Raw genomic sequence first — 17,711 nt, forward strand, 5'->3', positions numbered from 1 at the left:
CTGCATATAAGTCAAATAAGCAGGGTGACAATATACAGCCTTGATGTGCTACTCCTTTCCCAGTTTGGAACCAGTCCATTGTTCCATGTCCTGTTCTAATTGTTGCTTCTTGACCTGCATACAGATTTCTCAGGAGGCAGGTAAGGTGGTCTGGTATTCACATCTCCTCTACTAGCTTTGGTCATAGTGATGCTTCCTAAGGCCCACTGATTTTGCACTCCAAGATGTCTGATTTTGGTATTGTCCATCTGGTGATGTCTATATGTAGAGTTGTCTCTTGTATTGTTGAGAAAGGGTGTTTGCTATGACCAGTGTGTTCTCTTGGCAAAAATCTGTTAGCCTTTGCCCTGCTTCATTTTGTACTCCAAGGCTAAACTTGCCTGTTATTCCAGGTACCTCTTGACTTCCTGCTTTTGCATTCCGGTCCCCTTATGTCAGGATATCTTTTTTGGTGTTCTGGAAGGTCTTGTAGAACTGTTCCACGTCAGCTTCTTTGGCATTGGTGGTTGGGGCATAGACTTGGATTACTGTGATATTGAATGGTTTGCCTTGGAAACAAACAGAGATCATTCTGTTATTTTTGAGATTGCACCCAAGAACTGCATTTCGGACTGTTTTGTTGACTATGAGGGCTACTCCATTTCTTCTAAGGGATTCTTGCCTACAGTAGTAGATATAATGGTCATCTGAATTAAATATGCCCATTCTGGTCCATTTTAGTTCATTGATTCCTAAAATATCAATGTTCACTCTTGCCATCTCCTGTTTGACCACTTCCAATTTGCCTTGATTCATGGACCTAACATTCCAGGTTCCAATACAATATTGTTCTTTACAACATTGGACTTTACTTCCGTTACCAGTCACATCCACATCTGGGTGTTGTTTTCACTTTGGCTCCGTCTCTTTATTTTTTCTGGAGTTATTTCTCCACTGATCTCCAGGAGCATATTGGGCACCTACTGACCTGGGAAGTTCATTTTTCAGTGTCCTATCTTTTTGCCTTTTCATGCTGTTCATGGGGTTCTCAAGGCAAGAATACTGAAGTGGTTTGCCATTCCCTTCTCCAGTGGCCCACATTTTTTCAGAACTCTCCACCGTGACCCATTCATTTTGGCTGGCTCTACCAGCATGGCACCTAGTTTCACTGAGTTAGATAAGGCAGTGATCCATGGAACATTAAGTGCCCAGTAAATATTTGTTGAAAAGGAACTGAGGTTTTGAAGCAACAGGAACTTTCATTCATTGCTGGTAGGGATGCAGAATGGCACAGCCACTTTGAAACAGTTTGGCAGTTTCTCACAAAACATACTCTCACCATATAATCTAACTTTCCCTGGCATTTACCTGATAGAGATGAAACCTGTTGTTTACACCGAAACCTGCACACAGATAGCAGGTTTATTCATAATGCCATACCTGAAAGGAGCTAATCTGCCCTTTAATAGGTGAATGGAGAAATAAACTGTGGGACCTCCAGACAATGGAATATTATTCAGCACTAGAAAGAACTGTGCTATATAAGGCCATGGACAGCCATGGAAGAACCATAAATGCATATTACTAAGTGAAAAGCCAGTCTGAAAAGGCTACTTACTGTATGAGTCCAACTGTATGACAGTTTGGAAAAGACAAAACTGTAGACAGTAGAGAGATCAGTGGAGGAGAGATCAGTAGAAAGATCTCTTGCCTGGAGAGACCCATGGGCAGAGGAGCCTGGCGGACTATAGTCCATGGGGTTGCAAAGAGTCAGACATGACTGAGCATGCACACACACATGTGAATTGCATCTCAATAAAGCCAATACATTTTAGCAAAAATTGGTGGTTGCTTTATAGTGGCAAAATATAAAATATTGTAAGGAGAAAGGTGATATTCTATTTCTTTCTATTTCTAAATGGGGTTTCGAAAGGGAATAAACTAGCAGTTTTTTTAAAGATCAGGCTTTAATGTGATATAGTAAACAGTGACAAGAGAATATTTGGAAACGTTTGGATAAAAACAGCCCTTGAGTGAGACATAGATTAAGTGGCCAGTCTGCCTTTCAGGATAAACAGTCATTCACCTCATTTTTATCTTTTTACTTTATAGTATATTGTATGAGTTTAAATAGCTCACAAGGTTTGGTTTTTTTCTCTTGCCATTAATTTATCTAATTTTCTGGTTTCTCCTTTGAAAAAGGACAGCCACCATCCCACTTCCTCATTTCCTTAGTAAGATGAGTTCAGTAACTCTTTACTTCTCTCATCTCCTTTTGAGCACTAAAAAAATGTGATAATATCAGTACTGATATTTTTTTAACCAAGAGTAGCAAAGGGTTTGAAGTCTTTCTCTAATGGCTTTGTTCAAATAATTTGATAACATCCACATTTACTGTGTTTGTTGGGCTAACTGTTATATTCTTGAGACAGACTCCTCTGGCATCATTCTTGCCTTCTCTGGCTTCCTTCGTAAGTCTCATCTTCTGTGCTTCTATGGTAGAGTGTGTGTGTGTGTGTGTGTGTGTGTGTGTGTGTGTGTGTGTGAGTGTGTGTGTGTTGCTCTCAGTCGTGTCCAACTCTTTCAAGGACTGTGCTCCTATGGTAGTGTGTAGTGTGTAGTGTGTGTGTGTGTGTGTGTTGCTCTCAGTCATGTCTGACTCCTCCAAAGGACCGTGCTCCTATGGCATTGTGTAGTGTGTGTGTGTTGCTCTCAGTCATGTCCAACTATTCCCAAGGACCGTGCTCCTACGGTAGTGTGTAGTGTGTGTGTAGTGTGTGTAGTGTGTATGTGTGTGTGTTGCTCTCAGTCATGTCCAACTCTTCCCAAGGACTGTGCTTCTACGGTAGTGTGTAGTGTGTGTGTGTGTGTGTGTGTTGTGTGTTGCTCTCAGTCATGTCCAACTCTTCCCAAGGACTGTGCTTCTATGGTAGTGTGTGTGTAGTATGTGTGTGCATGTGCATGCGTGCGCTCTCGGTCATGTCCACTCCCGTGGACTGTAGCTCCTCTGTCAGTGAAATTTTCCAGGCAAGAATACTGGAGCAGGTTGCCTTTTCTATCTTAAGGGGATTTCCCTACCCAGGGATCAAATCCATGTCTCCTGCATCGAGAGGCGGGTTGTTTACCAGCGGAACCACCAAGGAAGTTCACTCTATGCATATCTTTTTTTCCTTCCCATTTCTCCATGTACTGGTATCTTCTGTTTATCGGCCTGTATCTTCCATTAGTCTGTATGCTTCATAAAGGCCAATGACTGGATCTTATCTTTGTACCTCAGCATCTGTAGTTGAATTTGGCAAATAGGAAGTACTCAATAAAGGCTTATTGAACTGAGCTTCATCACAGTAGAAGCTGTATTATCAGATGTGATTGGGAGTGATATTTATTCTGTTAATTTTCAAAGAGTCAAAGCTATAATTATTGAAAAATATATATAGCCGTCTTTAAGTTTTATTTTAATTGAAGCATAGTGGTATAATCTTTGACAATGATTTGATGCAGAGCATGGCCTTTGAATATAGTACCCTAATTATAGTTCTGATTAGTCTTTTTTGCATTGAAAAACAAACAGAAAATTTTAAACCTTAGAATAAAAACGATTTATTTAAAATAGAAGCCCTTGGAAAGAACTTCAAGACATTGAATACAGAATTTTCCCTAATTTGTAACATATATATACAGGTATCAAGAGCAATTTTTATTAGCAACTCAATTTTATTAAGTGTGTTTTAAACATTTCTTGAAATATTTTAAGTAGTTTTTATAGAAACAGTAGCTGTCTTTTTGCAGTCATATCTCTGTTAACTAAATGCAGTGGCATTAACAAGTTTGGGAACAAACAAACATAACTGATTGGTTCTTATTAAGCATATACTTCAACTATTTGGATTAGAAATACAAAGAAGTACTGAACAGTAGCTAACCAGCTCTGAGCATTAAAGCTTACCCCTAGCATCCATAACACATTTATGCAAAAAAATGGAGAATATTGATTAATCTAGTAAATCACTTAGTGGAGGGAATTTACGAGAATTTATGCTTGTTTTTTTTTTTCTGTTCCAAAATTTCATCATTATAGATAGAGCTTAGGCAGGGTCTGGTATATCTTGCCACAGGATTTCACAAATTTGTTCTTAAAACTCAGTGCTTTAAAATGTCTTATTGTTTTTTTCAAGTCACTCTGGTCCCCCACAAAGAATTTCATGCTAATTGTTTTTTTTGTTTGTTTTTTTGTTTTAATTTCAGTGGTAGGAATGGGATCCTGGTGCTTCCACATGACTCTGAAATATGAAATGCAGGTCAGTAATGAAAAAATTTACTAAATGCTTATTTCTCTTAATCCAGAGACACTTCATATTTGAGGAAAGAGCAAATTTCTAGAGGCTGATATTGAGACAAGAGAAAAAAGATGAGATCTGTAATCCCTGGAGTTTTTACTTCAGGCCAAAGGATCCAGGTTGAATAAGTGAAGTAAAGAGGCAAGCAAAGAAGTGGCCCAGAGAGAAACTAAACAAGAGCAGTATAAGTTTTTGACCACCTCTCTTAAGGCATGTATGGCTTTAGAGCAGGATTAGAAAGTGAAATGCCATACAGACATCCTGGTAAGATAAAATCAGTTCACCAAAACAATGTATTCTTATTCTTAGCTGCTATCTTCCCTTATGTCTCTTTTATGGTGTCCAGTTGAATGGTCTGGTTCCTTTAACTAGCAGGGTTTTAGAGCTATGCTAGGATTTATATTTACTGTCCTTGCTCTAAGGGGGCCATATAGGTTGTCCTGAATCTTTTAACCTCTTTGTTCCCCATTTCTAACCCAGAATCTTCTAGAATAACACCGTCCAATAGAAATATAATGTTGAGGTTCGTGTTGAGGTTTGACAGAAAACAAAACAATTCTGTAAAGCAATTATCCTTCAATTAAAAAATAGATTTGAAAAAAAATATAATGTGAACTACTTGTATAATTTCCAGTAGTCTCCAGTAGTCACATTTTAAAAAGCCACATTAAAAAGAAATAGGTGTAATTAATTTTAATAATATATTTTAACTCAGTATATCCAAAGTATTGCTATTATTTCAACATATAATATAAAAATCTATTAATGAAATGTCTCACAGCCTAAAATTGGGTATATATTTCACACTTGCAGTGTATTTCAGTTTATATTACTCCAAATGCTCAATAACCACGTACACCTAGTGCCTACTGTATTGGATAGCGCTAATCTGGAAGGATCTGTTTATATAACAGTCTATGAATTATTAGTTACAGCTATATTAAAATATGAGTGACATTCTATAAAACAAGTGGCCTGTAATCTTCAAAAGTATCCATGATCATAAAGTGAAAAGACCGAGGAACTGTTCAAGATTGAAGGAGACTAAAAAGACATGAGAAGTAAATACACTGTGTAATTCTGGACTGGATCCTGTGAATGTATATGTGTGTGCATGTACGTGTGTGTGTGCATGCACTTATACTTATGATATTATTGGGACACTTCACTTAGAAAAATTTAATGGGGTCGGAGGATTATGTAGTAGTAATTAATCTATGTTAATTTCTTGATTTTGTTGGTGGCATTGTGGATATGTAGGTTCTTTCCCCACCGAAATATCATGGTACCCCTATAGAAATCAATCAATTATAAATTTATGAGTTTATTTCTTGACTCTTGATTCAACTCTTGGTTCAATTCCACTGACCTCTATGTACCTTGATTCAGGTAGGTTTGTAGTAAATCTTGAAATTGGGAGCTGTGAATCCTCCAAATTTATTCTTCTTTTTAAAAATTGTTTAATCTATTTTGAGTCCCTGGCATTTATCAATTTCTGCAACGTTAGTTGGGATCTTGAAAGTCAGTCAGTCACTTCAGTCGTTTAGTCGTGTCTGACTCTTTGCGACCCCATGGACTGCAGCACACCAAGCCTCCCTGTCTTGTCACCAACTCCCAGAGTTTACTCAAACTCATGTCCATTGACTTGGTGATGCCATCCAACCATCTCATCCTCTGTTGTTCCCTTCTCCTGTTGTCCTCAATCTTTCCCAGTGTCAGGGTCTTTTTCAATGAGTTGGTTCTTAGCATCAGGTTGCCAAAGTATTGGAGTTTCAGCTTCAGCATCAGTCCTTCCAATGAATATTCAGGACTGATTTCCTTTAGGATGGACTGGTTGGATCTCCTTGCAGTCCAGGGGACTCTCAAAGGTCTTCTCCAACACCACAGTTCAAAAGCATCAATTCTTCTGCACTCAGCTTTCTTTATAGTCCAACTCTCACATCCATACATGACTACTAGAAAAACCATAGCTTTGACTAGATGGACCTTTGTTGGCAAAGTAATGTCTCTGGTTTTTAATATGCTGGCTAGGTTGCTCATAGCTTTTCTTCCAAGGAGCAAGTGTCTTTTAATTACATGGCTGCAGTCACCATCTGCAATGCTTTTAGAGCCCCCCAAAATAAAGTCTGTCACTGTTTCCACTGTTCCCCATCTATTTGCCATGAAGTGATAGGACCGGATGCCATGATCTTAGTTTTCTGAATGATGAATTTTAAGCCAACTTTTTCATTCTCCTCTTTCACTTTCATCAAGAGGCTTTTTAGTTCTTCTTCACTGTCTCTGGTGGAGGCATGGGTCGTTGATGGCCTGCTGCTTTGTTGGGGGCACTGAGTGTAGCAGTATGTGCATGGGACCTTTTGAAGGAGGTTGCTATTATCTTCTTTACCTCCACCATAGTTTGGCTCCAGGTAAATAACAGGGAGGGAACACAGCCCCACCTATCAACAGAAAATTGGATTAAAGATTTACTGAGCATGGGGGCCATCAGAACAAGACCCAATATCCCTCTCAGTCAGTCTCTCCCATCAGGAAGCTTCCATAAGCCTCTTATCCTTCTCCATCAGAGGATAGACAGACTGAAAACCACAATCAGAGAAAACTAACCAATCTGATCACATGGACCACAGCCTTGTCTAATTCAATGAAACTATGCACCATGCCATGCAGGGCCACCCAAGATGGACGGGTCATGGTGGAGAGTTCTGACAAAACGTGGTCCACTGGAGAAGGGAATGGCAAACCACTTCAGTATTCTTGCCTTGAGAACCCCATGAACAGTATGAAAAGGGATTTTGAAAGAGATTGCATTAAATCCATACTTTGGAAAGTATTGCCATCTCTATATTAGGGCTTCCAATATTTGAACACAGGATATCTTCTCAATTGTTTAAGTCTTTTACATTTCTTTCAATGATGTTTTATAGTTTATGTGCAAGTCTTGACTTCTTTTGTATAGGTATTATATTCTTTTTGATGCTATAAATGAAATTGTTTTCTTAATTTCATTTTCTGATTTCTGATCCCTATTGTATAGAAATAAAATTATTTTTGCCTATTGCTCCTATTCCTGCAGCCTTCTTGAACTTGTTTTTACCTTTTATAGTTTTATGTGTGTATGTATATGGATTCGTTAGGGTTTTTTGTATGTATAAGATCATGTCATATGTAAATAGAGATCGTTTTACCTCTTCTTTAGCAATTAAATGCCTTTCACTTATTTTTCTTGCCTAACTGCCCTGACTAGGACTTCTTGCACAGTGTTTTATTTTTAATTGAAATATAGTTAATTTACATTATTGTATTAGTTTCAAATGTACAACATAATGACTTCCATATTTTTACAGATTATATTCCATTATAAATTACTACAAGATAATGGCTGTGGTATGCTATGTATCTTTGTTGCTTATCTATTTTATATGTAGTAATTTGTATCTATTAATTCCACACTCTAATTGTCCTTCCCCTCTTCCTCTTCTCTTTGGTAACCACAAGTTTGTTTTCTATATTTGCAAATATGTTTCTGTTTTGTGTATATATTCATTTGTATCCTGGACACTGTTGAATAGAAGTGGAGAGAACAGACATCCTTGTTTTCTTCCTGATCTTAAGAAGAAAGCTTTCAGGTTTTCACCACTAATTATAGTATTAACTTTATTAGGCTGACGAAGTTCCCTTCTATTCCTCGTTTGTGTCTTTTTATCAAGAAAAAGTGTTGGAATTTTCAGATTTTTTTCTGTATCTCTTGAAATAATCGTGTGGTTTTTCTTCTTTATTATATTAGTATGGTCTAGTATGTTGATTTATTTTCACATATCTAACCAACCTTGCATTCCTGTGCTAAATTTCACAATCAAGGCATATAATCTTGAGTGAATATCCTTGTAGGAAATGTGCACTAAACTACTTTGGAGTTGTGGAACCTCATGTCACTGGCTGACTCAAATGGTTCAGGGAGAAGAAAATTACTTTTATTGTACTTTAAACAGAAAAACAATGGGCATATACTTTGATCCAGTAATTGCATTCCTAGGATTGCTTCCTAAGAAAGTAATCTGAGATACAGAAAAGATGTTTCACAAAGATATCTATCACAGCATCATGTGTGATAAAGAATTTTAAATGATCTAAATGTTTAACAGTAGGAAGATTTTTTGGAATTCCCTGGCAGCCCAGTGGTTATAGGGCTCAGCACTTTTACTGCTGACACCTGGGTTAATCCCTGGTTGGGGAACTAAGACCCCGCAGGCTATGAGATGTGGCCAAACAAAAAGAAAACAACAGTTTAACAGTTGCTAAATATGCTGTGATATACCTAAATTAAAGTAATATTTTTGAAGACTGTTTACATGGGAAAATATTATAAAGATGTAAAACTTTGTGTAATATGATATCAGTTTTATAAATAATAATGAAAAGACTAGGAGGAAGTACATTTTGCCTCTCTTCTTTCCCCTTTTTACAAAGTTTATAATCTGTGGCCCTCAATTATAATAATTCTCACCCATCCATATAGATACCTTTAAAGCCCTTACCTCTTGCTTTTTGAGTAATATTTAGCCCAGATCAAGCTCAGTTACCTGCCTACTATGTGCCTGAACTGAGTAGCTCAGTATTTCTCATAGAAGTCACATCCCTTTGTTGAGTGACCTCACTTTTAAGTTATTAAACAGAAATTGCAAATAAGCACTGAATGCCACAAAGCAGTGCAATTACATTTCCCTCATAATTTCACTTCCCAGAACCATTATTTTACACCTGTTTCTTTTTTCAGATTTCTTTTTATATCTCTTTTGGCCTCATACCCTGTGCTCCTTGCTGATATCTTCTTCAGTATTTCATTGAGAATATAGACAGAATCAGTCAAGAATTCACGCATCTTTCTATCATCACCTTCTTCCTCCTATTACTATGGAAGAACTATACCAAACCTGTTAAAGGCCAGTGTCACCTTCCTGGGGCTCTGAATTTATCCTCTCCCACTCAAAGACTTCATTCCTGTAGTTCCATACCCTACCCCAGTCTCTTGCTCTGCCACAGTCTTTAGAAAGTCACTACATTCAGTCACTGCCATCTGCATCAAACATGCTCAAATAGTTCCTATGTTTTTAAAAATTACTCCTCCATTGACCTTGTGTAAAACTCAAGATTTTAGCTACTGAGTCAGTGTTCAGTTCCTTATCACATCAACACCACTTGATTTTCTCCTCTGTCTACTCAGTTCAGTTCAGTCGCTCAGTCATGTCCGACTCTTTGCGACCCCATGGACTGCAGCAAGCCAGGCTTCCCTGTCCATCACCAACTCCCAGAGTTTAGGCAAACTCATGTCCATCAAGTCAGTGATGCCATCAAACCATCTCATCCTCTGTCATCCTCTTCTCCTGCCTTCAGATTTCCCCAGCATCAGGGTCTTTTTTTCTCTCTACTCACCTCTCTCTGTTTCCCTCCCATCCCAGTTAGGCATCTCTTCCCTTCACTTCACAGAAATTGCTGTTGCCAAGGTCAACAATGACCTTCATCTTGCCAGATTCAATATACATTTTTATCACCTTATTTGACCTCTCAGTAGCATTCTATACAGGAGATGGTAATCAAAGCCATCCCCAAGAAGAAGAAATGCAAAAGAGCAAAATTGTTGTTTGAGGAGGCCACACAAATAGCTGAGAAAAGAGAAGAAGCTAAAGTCAAAGGAGAAAAGTAAAGATATACCCATCTGAGTGCAGAGTTCCAGAGAACAGCATGGAGAGGTAGGAAAGCCTTCTTCAGTGATCAGTGCAAAGAAAACAACAATAGAATGGGAAAGCCTAGAGCTTTCTTCAAGAAAATTAGAGATACCAAGGGAACATTTCATGCAAAGATTGGTACAGTAAAGGACAGAAATGGTATGCACCTAACAGAAGCAGAAGATATTAAGTAGAGGTGGTAAGAATATACAGAAGAACCATACAAAAATGATCTTCATGACCCAGATAACCACAATGGTGTGATCACTCACCTAGAGCCAGACATGCTGGAGTGTGAAGGCAAGTGGGCCTTAGGAATCATCACTATGAACAAAGCCAGCGGAGGTGATGGAACTCCAGCTGAGCTATTTCAAATCCTAAAAGATTATGCTTTGAAAGTACTGTACTTAGTATGCCAGCAAATTTGGAAAACTCAGCAGTGGCCACAGGACTGGAAAAGGTCAGTTTTCATTCTGATCCCAAGGAAAGGCAATGCCAAAGAATGTTCAAACTACTACACAATTGCACTCATCTCACATGCTAACAAAGTATTGTTCAAAATTCTCCAAAATAGGCTTCAGCAGCATGTGAACTGAGAACTTTCAGATGTTCAAGCTAGATTTAGAAAGGGGAGAGGAACCAGAGATCAAATTCCCATCATCCGTTGGATCATCAAAAAAGCAAGAGAGTTCCTGAAAAACATCTACTTCTGTTTCATTGACTATCCTAAAGCCTTTGACTGTGTGGATCACAACAAACTGTGGAAAATTCTTCAAGAGATGGGAATACCAGACCACCTTACCTGCCTCCTGAGAAATCTGTATGCAGGTCAAGAAGCCACAGTTAGAACCGGACATGGAATAACGGACTGGTTCCAAATCGGGAAAGGAGCCCATCAAGGCTGTATATTCTCACCCTGCTTATTTAACTTATATGTAGAGTACATCATGTGAAATGCCAGACTGGATGAAACACAAGCTGGAATCAAGATTACAGGGAGAAATATCAATAACCTCAAATATACAGATGACACCACCCTTATGACAGAAAGAGAAGAGGAACTAAAGAGCCTCTTGATGAGAGTGAAAGAGTAGAGTGAAAAAGTTGGCTTAAAGCTTAACATTCAAAAAACACAGATCATGTCATCCGGTCCCATCACTTGATGGCAAATAGATGGGGAAACAATGGAAACAGTGACAGACTTTCTTTCCTTGGGCTGCAAAATCACTGCAGATGGTGACTGCAGCCATGAAATTAAAAGACACTTGCTCTTTTAGTAGAAAAGCTATGACAAACCTAGACAGCATACGAAAAAGCAGAGACATTACTTTGCCTACAGAGGTCCATCTAGTCAAAGCTATAGTTTTTCCAGTAGTCACGTATGAATGTGAGAGCTGGACTGTAAAGAAAGCTGAGTGCTAAAGAACTGATCATTTTGAACTGTGTGGAGAAGACTCTTGAGCATCCCTTGGACAGCAAGGAGATCAAACCAGTCAGTCCTAAAGGAAATCGTTGGAAGGACTGATGCTGAAGCTCTAATACTTTGGCCACCTCATGGGAAGAACTGGCTCATTGGAAAAGACCCTGATGCTGGGGAAAATTGAAGATAGGAGGAGAAGGGGCGACAGAGGATGAGATGGTTGGATGGCATCACTGACTCAATGGACATGAATTTGAGCAAGCTCTGGGAGTTGGTGACGGACAGGGAAGCCTAGCATGCTGCAGTCCACGGTGTTGCAGTGCGAGTCAGATACGACTGAGCGGCTGAACTGAACTGAACTGAGCATTCTATGCAGTGTTTACTTTTTCTTCGTGAAACAGTTATCTTGACTTCCTGGTTTTCCTTGTCTAATGGAAAATGAAATTCACCCAGGTTTCTTCCTTACTCTACTGGCCACTCTTTTGCCCAGAGCCACTTTGCCGACTAAGGTCCATCTAGTCAAGGCTAGGGTTTTTCCTGTGGTCATGTATGGGTGTGAGAGTTGGACTGTGAAAAAGACTGAGCGCTGAAGAATTGATGCTTTTGAACTGTGGTGTTGAAGACTCTTGAGAGTCCCTTGGACTGCAAGGAGGTCTAACCAATCCATTCTGAAGGAGATCAGCCCTGGGGTTTCTTTGGAGGAAATGATGCTGAAGCTGAAACTCTAGTACTTTGGCCACCTCATGCAAAGAGTTGACTCATTGGAAAAGACTCTGATGCTGGGAGGGATTGGGGGCAGGAGGAGAAGGGGACGACAGAGGATGAGATGGCTGGATGGCATCACTGACTCGATGGACGTGAGTCTGAGTGAACTCCAGGAGTTGGTGATGGACAGGGAAGTTGGTGTGCTGCGATTCATGGGGTCACAAGGAGTCGGACACGACTGAGCAACTGAACTGAACTGAACCTTCTTTGTGGGCTTCCCTGGTGTTTCAGAATTAAAGAATCTGCCTGCAATGCAGGAGACGTGGGTTCGATCCCTGGTTTGGAAAAATGCCCAGGAGAAGGAAATAGCAACCCAGTCCAGCATTCTTGCCTGGTAAATCCCATGGACAGAGGAGTCTGGCATGCTACAGTCTATGGGGTCGCAAAGAGTTGGACATCACTCAGCAACTGAACAGCAGCAATCTTCTCTGTATTCCCTCCTAGGTGATCTTATATAATCTCATAACTTTGAATGTGACCTATACACTGATGATTCAAAACATCTCTCTTCAGTTTTGATCTTACCTCTTAGCTATAGATTTGTGTATCCAAGCATGTTTGACATATCATAGACATTTCAACCTTTAACACGAGCAATACATAATTCTTTATTTCTTTTCCCGTATCTGTTCCTCCCTGGTGTTCCCTGTGATGCCCTCACCCACCCATCTGCTGAATGGAAATGGGAATGGAAACATCCAAAAACCTGGAGTCGTCCCTGATTTCTTTCTTTTCCTCATCCCTCATATTTAATTTGTCCTTCTGATTTTATTTTTAACATATATCTAGATCTATCTACTCTCCCTGTTTTACTGCTTCTACCTTAGTTTAAGAAATCACCATCCTATTTAGTTAATCACACAAGCGAATGATAAAAGAGTTATATTGAAATATTAAATTATAGAAACTCCTGGTCTATGGGTTTACATGCAGCTATATTTCTTTCTGCATTTAGCAAATTTCCTGCAGTAAATATGAAGTACTTTTGTGATAAGAAAAATTCATGTTTATGTTTGTTTTAAAGAAGAGACTTTAAAGACGCCAGAGGTGCTTTGGTGGAATAATAATACTAACAAACCAGTCAGAATACCTTTCATCCTAAAGCAGACTGCCTCCTAATATTAGGGATATTTAACTCAGCATTGAGTTTTATTTACATGCTAAGATTATCATATTTTCCAAGGATGTTCACACCCACATATCCCATCCCAACTGCTTTTCTTGAAAGGTAACATTGATACTCTCCTCAAGAGATGAAATCTTTGTTGCCCTTGAATACTAGGCAAGACTGTGACTATAGCAGATTCAAAGCTCTGTGACATCCAAATTTGAATCACAGAAAGCAATACAGCTTCTCCCTAGTCTTCCTGGGATGCTTACTCTTAGAACCCAGCATCATATTGTAAAGAAGCCACTTGCAAGGGCCAAACATAGATGTCTTTGTTGTACCCTCACGTGTAATCCCCAGACTTTAGCCCACATCAACTGCCAGAAAATTGAGTGAGCAAGTCTTTGGGTGATTCCAGCTCCCGGCCTTTCAGCTATCCCAGCTCACACTGAGTGAAGTAGAGATGGACTGTCCTCTCTCAACTCTGCTTTCAATGTGTATGAATGAGCAAAGTAAATACTGCTATTTTAAGCTGCTGAGTTTTGAGGTGGTTTTTTAATACAGTGACATATGATCAGAACAATTTAAAAACTTAGAGTCTAAATCTTTGCATGCAGTATTCTCTGACATTCCCTTAACACATGTTTTCTAAGACTTAGATAAATTTTAAAATTTCAAGGATCATTCCTGCTGTCTACTGTTCCTAAAATGTTTACCCTGGAAGTTAGTGTGTGTGTCTTCCACACATGAGGAAACTGGGCCAGTGTGCTTAGACAGGATATAGACAGGACTAGGTGTCTGAGCTGGGGTGGTGATGTAGAGGCTCCCCAGCTGCGACCTGGCTATGTATTCAAATGAGAGACCTCAGAATGGTGAAAAAACTGAAAATTTAGTCATGATGCCTGAGGAAGGAACTGGGGATGTTTAGCCTGAAGAAGAGAAGATATGCTCAGTTACCCCCTCTCAGCTGTATGCACCAGGCTTTCTCTTTGCATTTGTTTATGTCTGGCCTCTCTCTCATGGACTATTCCAGTTTGTCTTTTAAACTCTCAGGCAAAGTGGTAGCTCCTCTAGGAAGCCTTCCATGGCCTCAGGGTGAAATTTGTACCCCTCATGTATTCTTTCATAACACGCTTTATGCATCTGTATTACTGCCCTTATCCATGTTATTTTATTTATATTTATGTGTCTGACTTCTGTATCAGAATGTGAGTTACCGAGGACCAAGGATTGTCTAGTTGACCTTGGTATACTTATCCCTTGGGTCTTGCATGTACCACAACATAAATGTTTTACAAATCAGTATTTAAGGTTGACACCAGGAGGACCAGGTTTATTCTACGTGGTTCTAGTGGGGTTAAAGATTGAGCCATCTTGCTCAACATAAGAAAGAATTTTCTTAGCCAGTAGATAGTAAGGGCTACCTTAGAAGATCTTGAGTCCTCTGTCTTTAGAGGTTCTCAAGCATAGGCTGGACAGATATTTTCATTAGTTAAAAAAAATTTTTTTTGATACCTAGCTAATAGGTATGCACAGGTAAAGATTATATATAATCCTTCTTTCAAGAAATCTGTGTTCTAGGATTGAAGATAATATGCTAGTGAATGCAATGATGGAGGTATATACAGAGTGCTATAGAAAGTGATTGTTAGGGTAGGGAGGTCAGAAAAGGGATTTCACACAAATTCACATTTGTTTGAGTTAAATTGTCAAAGATGAATAGGAATTTACCGGGCCAACTGGAACCCACAATTGTGAGTAGGTTTGGCCTCTCAGGGCGCTGACAGCAGTACTGATGCCTTACGGTTGTAGCCGTACAGCGGGAGGATGGATGTGGTGACGACGGTGACAGCGCTACCAGTAATAACAGCTAGCATTTGTTACATTATTGAGTACCTGCTCAGAGCAGGCATTGAACGAAGTGGGAGGAGATGTGGTTTAGGGAACTAACCACAGGCCCGTTAAAGCCTCAGGGACTTTATCTATCCTGTTTGAGCCATTATTTTAACCTGCATTTTGAGCAGAGGTGGGACACACTTTGATTTGCTGATAAACTTAGTTGTTAGCAAGATTGTCACCAAGATAACATCACATTTGGATGGACAAAATGGCCTTTGCTCCTGAGATCTTTGGCACTATGTTTTTGTCATTATTATTGTACTGTTTTATCAACTTCATGGACACATTTTACATATGCCTTATTTCATTTTCCCTTTTTCTACACTGTTGTGATTTTATGTGCTTGTGTAACTGGACAGAAATGAAATATGACCCATTTTACCAATGATTGAGGAGGAAGGAGGAGTCATCAATATTGAAGGATTTGTTTTAATAGCTTCTCCATTTTCTTAATGTAAACATAAAATGATCATAAATATTCACTGCAAGTTCTCCCTGTCTTGTCTCCTTCCAGGATAAATTTGGCTCCACAGTGATAGGCTGTTATTGGTTAGGCGCAATCGCTGAAGCAAAGTGAAAAATGGCAGAGTTGCCACATATCTGCCTCTGGTGGTCAGCAAACCATTTCACCAGCCTGAACTTAGTTTGTTGTAGCTATAGAGAAAGTGGAGGCCTGTTTTTATTCCTGCCCACACTGAGCACAAGCAATTATTGACAGTTCTGTATTAAGAATGATTTAGAGCTAGAGTGCAGAGAAGGCAATGGCACCCCACTCCAGTACTCTTGCCTGGAAAATCCCATGGACGGAGGAGCCTGCTAGGCTGCAGTCCATGGGGTTGCTAAGAGTCAGACACGACTGAGCGACTTCCCTTTCACTTTTCACTTTCATGCATTGGAGAAGGAAATGGCAACCCACTCCAGTGTTCTTGCCTGGAGAATCCCAGGGACGGCGGAGCATGATGGGCTGCCGTCTGTGGGGTCGCACAGGGTTGGACACGACTGAAGCGACTTAGCAGCAGCAGCAGCAGAGCTACAGTGATATTTTCTTTAGATTTATTGTTCCTAGGTGGCTGCTACATGGGTTCCAGTTCTGATTCAACCATTTTATTGGCTATTTAAGCATAGTCATGCCACTTAATCTTGCTGAGCCTTAATTTTTTCATTTATCTAATGAGTCTAATAATACCTGTAGGAGTATTATGAGGATCAGTTGATTGATATATGAAAGGACCATCATAGGATCTGTTAATTAAGTGTCTAATAAATGTTAATTTCCTTCCTTTTTCTTCAGTCAGTCAGAATGTTTGAACCACCATTACTGATCCATGGTTAGTGATTCATTCCTGTAAGTAGTATTGAGTTGTGTGTGCCCTTATGGAGGCTTTTCCTGACTCCTTCCTTGTGATCATTGTGTCACGTTTTTGTGGCAGCCAGTCAGGAGCAGTACATTTGGGAGTAGGGTTAAGGACACGGCATTATAGAGATAATTGGTGTGGGCAGATGGCCTTCACATAAGGGGTGAAAAGTACCAACCAAAGGACAATTTAGAATCATAGAACCTTAATATTAAAAGAGATTTTTAAAATTTAGTCCAAATTTGTAAACTTTAGAAATGGAAGAATAGCCCAAGAGAGGGAAAGTTATCTGACTGGAAGTCAGGGACAAGTTAGGATGCACATTTGTTTTGTTTTATTTTAGGACTTTATCTTGCATTGATGATTATAGGAGCTTTAAGTTTTTAGGAGACTTCGCCCAGATTTTCTTTTCATCTATTAACTCATTCAGTTCATTCTTTTATGCGTTCACTAACTGATATATACAGTTACTGATAATCCTGGGAGGGTAAAAATTGAAGAAATCTTTTTTCTTTGTGTTCTTCTGCTATTTCTGTGTATTCTGTAATGAGCATGAAATATGTTTGATGTTAGTGGAAAAATGCTAGTAAAAGAATATTCATGTATTTCAACTAAGTAAAAATAATTATATTTATCCTAGAAACTAAAACCAAAGAAAAATGTTTGTTCACTTATAACTTTGTTTATAATACAAAAATAAAAATAGCTTAAATGTTAGGTAGTAATATAAGCAATATCAGACTTTATAATGTCAACAGCAGATGTTCTGGTTATAAATAAATACTACCCTTATTTCTCCTTTGCTCCCTATCTCAGTGAATGAAACCACCTTACATCCAAAACCCAAACCAAAACCTGTGATTCATTTCTAATTTCTCCTGCTTTTCTCACTTCTAGAAACTCTAAAACCTCTTGATTGAACTTCTGTATAACTCTTGAGTGCATCTACCTCTGGCGCTCTCCATCTGCCTCTGCCTTAATACATTATCTTCAACCCAGATTCCTATAACTGGTTCCTAACTGATGTCCCTGCCTCCCCCATCAGCCTTTTGTCACTGAAATAGAAATACTCTTATCTTTTTCCCTTCAGAGCATTCTCCACATATATCTGACCGGACACCGCAT

The 17,711-nt window shown here is 39.1% G+C and overlaps 1 protein-coding gene across 2 annotated transcripts in view; it reads left to right on the forward strand.

The window, feature by feature from the left end:
- ACER3 (alkaline ceramidase 3) overlaps positions 1–17,711 on the forward strand; it is a 144,648-nt gene that overhangs the window by 63,787 nt on the left and 63,150 nt on the right. For both annotated transcript variants that reach the window (XM_004016342.6, XM_060399500.1), the window contains exon 3: positions 4,225–4,277. In XM_004016342.6, coding sequence (XP_004016391.2) covers positions 4,225–4,277 — 53 coding nt within the window. The remainder of the gene's footprint in view (positions 1–4,224; positions 4,278–17,711) is intronic.

This window comes from Ovis aries, chromosome 15 (genome assembly GCF_016772045.2).
Source record: "Ovis aries strain OAR_USU_Benz2616 breed Rambouillet chromosome 15, ARS-UI_Ramb_v3.0, whole genome shotgun sequence".
Taxonomy (NCBI): domain Eukaryota; kingdom Metazoa; phylum Chordata; class Mammalia; order Artiodactyla; family Bovidae; genus Ovis; species Ovis aries.